Here is a 6,850-nt window from a genome sequence, read left to right on the forward strand (position 1 = left end):
TTTTGATTTCTTTGGAATGATTTATTATTCGCACAGTGTGTGGGATGCAGCACTAAAACATTATTTGTTGTTTATTTGCAATTCACTTTTAGTTGGAAGTCCCGTAGCTTTCTTTACTTGCTAAACCCCGTAAGCCCACTCAGCGCCCAGTGAGTGTAAAGGAGGAGACGGTAAGTGAGCTGGTAGTTCCCAGACTGTAAGATTTGGTCAGACATAGCGCGATAGGCTTCAGCCTCCTCCCCAGCAGTCACTTTAGATTTACAGGGAGTTTGGACAGAGGGAGAATCAGGTTATCCTGTTTGAGCGTCAGATGTCCACCTGTACCTATATTGGCCAAGTCAGGTGAAGTTGGGAAGAAAAGCACGCATTACTGAATGAATTAAAAACACAGGCCCTGCCCCTGCTCCTCTTCTCCCATCCTAGCTTGCTTGCTCCCAGTATGCAGAGGTGATGGAATTGGAATCCAGAGAAGAGGCTTTTAGGCAAAATAAAACAAAATGAAAACAACAAATACACCTATCTTTAATGTTGAGGCCGTTTCCTGGGCTCGGATTCCCCAGGGAGTGAGACCTGATCTCTGCCCCACGTCTGAAGATGGCTATTGTCACCCATGCCCTTAGGGGTTTCTCCTGAAGGCAGTGTTTTCCCCGTCCTATCAGCTAGTCTTTGTTGAGCTCCGACTAGCACCCGACTCTTAGATGTTTTGTCTTACAAAGAGAAGAATCTTTGACAGTAATTCTAGCCACTGTGCCTCAAACATTTCTGACCCCTGGTTTCCCCTCCGTGGAGTTTTCCTCCAGCTAATTTGCCTTCTTTTTCAAATTGTCTTTCCAGTTTGCATATAAAAATCTAGTTTGAAAGGAATCTAGCCCATTTGTGTAGAAGATATGAAAGGCAATAGGTTTCTAGTAATTTTGGTGGGCTTTTATGTTCTCTTGGCCCTGGCAAATTGTCCAGAAATATATACACAAATGATCAAAGATGTACATACAAAATATTTCTTGCAATTTTATTTAAAATAGCAAAGTATTGGAGGTGACTGTAATGTCCCTCTATAGAGATATGGGTTAAACGGACTATGATGGCTTATACTGGCTTCTGTAGCTTAATCCAGTGGGTGATATGTTGAATGAAAGGGAAGCATAACAGCTTGTTTCTTTCTGTTTGTGTTCAGGAACATCGTAAATAAATAAAATTCAGTTAATGTAGTAATCTTAAATTTCAGCTGGAATTTTAAATTCATTTCTGCATATGACCTTAGAGTTTTATTTATTTATTTATTTATTTTTCATAGTTTTATTTTTTAAGGTCTTTTTTTTTTTACAGTTTAGGATGATACTTTCTTTAGTAACTTGTCCTGTGCAGTTCAGTTAAAAATATGTAAATGATTTTAATTACACAGGTAGTTTGTGGCAACCTTAACTTTCAAAATATAGAAACTATTGTGTAGTAAATAATAATTCTGCGAAGCACTCCCAGGCAGAGAGACCACATCCCTAGTTTCTGAATTACTGATTTTTAAGCTTTCCACTTACTCTTTTTCTTTTTATTGACAATGGGTGCCTTCCTCAAATTTGATATTTCGTAAGTTTTATAAATTACAAAATGCTAACAAACATTGTTATTCAAAATCAAAGACTTAAAATTTGGAAACTATTACGATCCTTACAATAAAGAAGATGTTACTCCTTTCTATAGTTAGTCACACTTTGGTTTTTAACCCAAAAGAGAATTGCCCTTTTCATCTACTTTCACCACATTTGGTTCCTAATTCCTTTAGACCGTTTCTAAAACCAAATACTCGCTGGCAGTATTGGGTCCACTTAAAAAAGAATGTCTGAAAGGCCCCGATGGCAATTAAAATTTCCTGAATTAAAGGATGCTGAGGATAAAAGGGTGCTAACTTGAGAAAGAATGCCTGCTTGAGAGAGAAAAGACAGTGTGCGTGTGTGTAAGTAGGATATTAACATATATCTGTTCTACGGTCAAATTTTATGTTGGAATTATTTGTGATGATACAACTGGCCTGTGGATTAGAGAAGTCTTTACCATTTGTAGTTTGTTTGTGGTTTTATAGGATTGTGCCATTAGAGGGCAGTATTGTAGAGGTTAAATTTGCTTTCTAAAATGTATTGAATCGCAAACTATAGAAATCTATAAATATCAGGCAAATTTAAAGCCTTAGATTTTCAGTATATTAAACTGTAACCTCAATTGGTGCGTTCTTGCAAGTATTTTAAATTAATAGAGGAAATGTGCAAAGGGTTAAGCTTTTTTACACCCAGATCTCTTGATTTTGGTTTGGAGAAGGGAATGACTTGGTCAGTATGGCCTTCAGGGTGAAATACTTACTTTACAATATTTCAGTCCTTCTGATGTAAGAAGGCTCATAGGGTTGAGACTTACAGGAATTGCCACTTCCAAAAACTTGCTTTAGGGACTTACTGAAAATAGATCGAGGTAGGATTCAACCTGTGGATTGAGTTTTCTAGCTGTAAATGGAAGAAGGGGAGATGTGATTTTAAGGTTTATGGCTCTAGGGACATTTTGGGAAGATATACCAGATTTCATCTGATGGGTTCCTTTTTGCTTCAGTAGATACATGCCTAGCAAAGAATATGTAGTATTTTTTGTTTTGTTGCTACAAGTAATAAATCCATGGAAAGGTAGTATTTCTCAAAAAGCAAATGTGATTTTTTTTCCCTCCAAAATTCATTCCCTCCTTAAAAAGTATTATTACAGTACGATTATTATCCTTATAAATAAAACTGCCTATAAAATCCTCCCATTACTGCTGCCTGTAAGAACAAGATAATTGAAATCGAGACACTCGAGCTCCTCCAAGTCTTAGCGGTGGGACTGGGCATGCCCAGTAGCTCAGACGGTTCTGGTTGCAAATAGGAAGCTTTCGCCGTTCGGCAGCCTCAGGGACAGGCAGCTCCTGGGACGGGGTCTGACTCCCTTAAACGTAAGCACGTGCGGGGCCCCAATTGTATTTTCAGGGACCCCTTGACGTTTTCTGCCGAAGCAGTGGTGCAGCTTGCCGAGGCCGTGGAGGCCTCAGGCGGCCCCTCAGCTCTGCGGGTCCACTGCGGCCTGGGTCAGCCCACCCGAAAAGCGGGATCCGATGGGGAGGCTGGGGCAGGAGGTGGGGGTGGGGGGGTTGGCCGGGGAAGCGCGAAGAGGGCGGGGAAGGGAGAAGGGGGAGGTTCCAATGCAGTGCTGGCCAATCGGCGCGGCTCTTGCCTCCATATATTCTGCACCGAGCTCGAGTCCTGGTCTAAAACCTTAGTGGAGCCCGGCTGTAGACCTGGGAGGCTACTCTGCACAGCGTTGGGATCAGCATCTTCCCGGGATCGCCGAGCCCTAGAAGCTGGGTTTCTTTAAACTAGGGCTGCTGTTTTCTGTTTCTCCCTGGGCTGCAGAAAGCTAGAAGATTTTTATCTAGCTTAAACAAGGCTGCTGGTATTCCCTTTTTTTTTTCCGCGAGGGTGTTTTTGGCTGCAATTGCATGAAATCCCAATGGTGTAGACCAGTGGCGATGGATCTAGGAGTTTACCAACTGAGACATTTTTCAATTTCTTTCTTGTCATCCTTGCTGGGGACTGAAAACGCTTCTGTGAGACTTGACAATAGGTAAATGTCGGCTGGGATAGTTTCTTTAAATTTTCTCGTGAGATACTTCTAATAATGCAGGTGAAAGATAGCCAGGCGAATTCCTTTGTCCATTGCCGAGAGACTACGGTGACATGGATGTTGCTTTTTGAAATGTTTAGAATCGCTTTCTTTTCGCAGGTCTGGCCAGAGAGCAGGCTTTTACCACATTATGTAATTTAGCCTTTTGTGACTCACTAAAATAGGGAAATGTCGGGATATTCGTTAGTAAGAGAGTGGCTGGTGTTTTCTGGAGGGTGATATACTCCATAGCGTTGTAGAATGTTCAAAAAATGATGCTAATAACATCACAGAACTGGGAAATCCTTTTTGTCTTGGGTGTTATAAAAATTCCACTTATCGATTTCTCCCCCCTCTTTTCCAGCTCCTCTGGTGCAAGTGTGGTAGCTATTGACAACAAAATCGAGCAAGCTATGGTATGTACTGATTAAAACTCATTTGTACTAAATGCGGGCACATTACAAAAAGCGAGAGATTAGGATGGAAGCAGTGCATCCATAGTTATGATGGTTACTCTTCATACATTTAGAAATGCCGGCACTGTCTCCATTCGGCCAGCATGAAGCCACATACCATGGCTGCTACGGAGAGAGATCCGGGCCTTGGGGGTATTAAATGTTCTCTCTTCCCCAGTCGGTTTCACATAACGTCGGGACTTTTGCCGAAGTGCCCCCCTTTTTACTAGGGAATTGCTAGGGAAGCTCTGCCCTGTGCGTCCTTTGGTCGTGGTCACGTCTCTAGCGATGTGGCTTTACTAGGAATCTTAAGGTTTACTAGGGAAGGAGAGGGGACAGAATGAGGATCTCAAGGGCCCTCTAGACCTTGCACAGACAGATCCCCAGTGAGGTAGGCTACTGCACAATGAAGAAGAATCCGAGAAAAGTTTTGTCTTCTCAGCCTGTGCCTGGATTTCTCCTATTTTTTATTTCCGCCTTGGCTGTTCTTTGTTATTGGAGCAGCGCCTGTGGCTCTTCTCACGGGATTCTCTGCCCACTGTTGCTAGGCAAACTCCGAACCTTTAATTCGGAGCTATAAATAACTCGGGCTCCCATTGGCTGCGTCCTCTGCCCAGGTTTCTGTGATGTCAGCTTAATCACGAAAGGGGGGGGGGCGGGGGTGGAGGGAGGAAAATGCGGCAACATGCTCTGTAGGAACTGGCTGCAGCCGGTGCTGAGGGAGGCGGTGGGGGGGTGGTGGGGGGGGGGTGGGAGGAGGGACTTGGGGGCGGGGAAGCAGCTACCGTTGCTGCGGGGATGTGGGCCTGGACATCCCGGCGGCCAGGCTCCCGCCCCGCCTTCAGAACCCCAGTGCCTTTTGCCATCTCAAGTAGGAGATCTCACTGTATGCATCCCTGGCTAACGGCTGCAGAAAAAGCATAGGCTTTTTAAAAGCCTGATCCCTTACGCATTGAACTTAAGTATTGTACAGTTGTGGTTGTATTCAGTAGATTGCTCAAAGGGTCGCTTAAATAAAGGCCGGATTTGCTAATGGTTACGGAGAATCATGCAAAAATAATGCTTTAGAAATTCAGAATCTGGGAAATACTAAATTAAACCTTTTTTTTTTTTTTTCCCCCCCCCCCCCCCCCTTTCAGGATCTGGTGAAAAGCCATTTGATGTATGCGGTTAGAGAGGAAGTGGAGGTCCTTAAAGAGCAAATCAAAGAACTAATAGAGAAAAATTCCCAGCTGGAGCAAGAAAACACTCTGCTGAAGACACTGGCCAGTCCTGAGCAGCTTGCCCAGTTTCAGGCCCAGCTGCAGACTGGCTCCCCGCCTGCGACCACACAGCCACAGGGGACCACACAGCCCCCGGCCCAGCCAGCGTCCCAGGGCTCAGGACCAACCGCATAGCCTCCCATGCCCCCGCAGAACTGGCCGCTGCTGTCTGAACTGAACAGACCAGAGAAGACGTACAAGGGGGAATCCATCCACCTCTACAGTCACCCATTTCATTGCTCGCTGCACAAGAGAAGTGAGGCTGACCTATGCCATTGTCTCTGTTTTCCAGTATTAAACACTCATGTGCTTTTGGCTTGAAGAAATTTCTTAGTTGGGTGAATTAAAGGTTAATCAGAGAATTAGCATGGATATACTGGGACCTCATGCAGCTTGGCAGATATGTGAGAAGTGGTTCCGTTCATGCTGAGGAGCTGTGTGCCTTTCCATCATCCCTTCCCTGCTCCCCATCCCCGCTCCCAAGAGTTCTCTCCTGCTTGCACGTAGTGTACTCCATGGGGTTGGAAGCAGTGGGGCTCCACTGGACTTTCCTCTCTCCTTTTCCCCATGAGGAACTTGAAAGGGAGGTCAGAGTAAAGACTGACGCATAGTCTCACCTAAGATGAGGGGAAACATAGTTCATCGTACAAACTGACGACTGTCACCAAAAATCCATAAAACGATAGTACTGTGCCTCTTTCTGAAACAGTGGATGACACAAAACTCTGAGACGGTGACAGGTAGCTGGGACCTAGGCTATCTTACCATGAAGGTTGTTTTGCTTATTGTATATTTGTGTATGTAGTGTAACTATTTTGTACAATAGAGGACTGTAACTACTATTTAGGTTGTACAGATTGAAATCTAGGTGTCTCATTGGCTGTCTGAAGAGGTGTGGATTGTCTTTTATATAGAGATCTACAGAAAAAATGCCACATGAAGAAAACCACACCTGAAGAAATTTTAAGAATTTGGCGTTGTCAGTCACTTTGTGTAACCTGAGATCTTCTAGTTGCTGAATATCTTGAAGTAAATTCCTGTTCGCTGAAGTCTTTTGATTGAGCTGGTTGAATACTTTGAAAAATGATCCATTCTAGCTAATGAAATGGATCGCCCAGTAGGGGTTTCTGCATATTACCTGTATAGTAGTTATATGCATTTGTTTCCGTGCATGTTCTCTACACAGCTGTAAGGTGTCACTGTATTTAACCGTTGCACTTGTCAACTTTCAATAAAGCATATAAAATGTTGCTAAACCAGTGTTTTCATGTGAAAGTATTAACATAACTGCAGTCACTTCCACAACTTTTTCCGAAAGTTAAAACCGTTTGACTAGCAGAATCTTGAAGGGGCGTGCCAAGGGTGGACAAAGTCAGGGTGCTTGTGGTTTGACTGTAGAAGTGAAAGGAAACAGACATTGCCTTCCATCAAGCCAGGAAGGGGAGGAGAGACATAGTG

The 6,850-nt window shown here is 43.7% G+C and overlaps 1 protein-coding gene across 1 annotated transcript in view; it reads left to right on the forward strand.

Moving 5' to 3' along the window:
• TSC22D1 (TSC22 domain family member 1) overlaps positions 1–6,648 on the forward strand; it is a 132,731-nt gene extending 126,083 nt beyond the window's left edge. Inside the window, 2 exon segments of the mRNA XM_030311145.1 lie at positions 4,040–4,091; positions 5,270–6,648. Coding sequence (XP_030167005.1) covers positions 4,040–4,091; positions 5,270–5,527 — 310 coding nt within the window. The 3' untranslated portion in view covers positions 5,528–6,648.
• The last annotated feature ends 202 nt before the right edge of the window (positions 6,649–6,850 follow it).

The sequence above is a fragment of the Lynx canadensis genome, chromosome A1 (genome assembly GCF_007474595.2).
Source record: "Lynx canadensis isolate LIC74 chromosome A1, mLynCan4.pri.v2, whole genome shotgun sequence".
NCBI lineage: Eukaryota > Metazoa > Chordata > Mammalia > Carnivora > Felidae > Lynx > Lynx canadensis.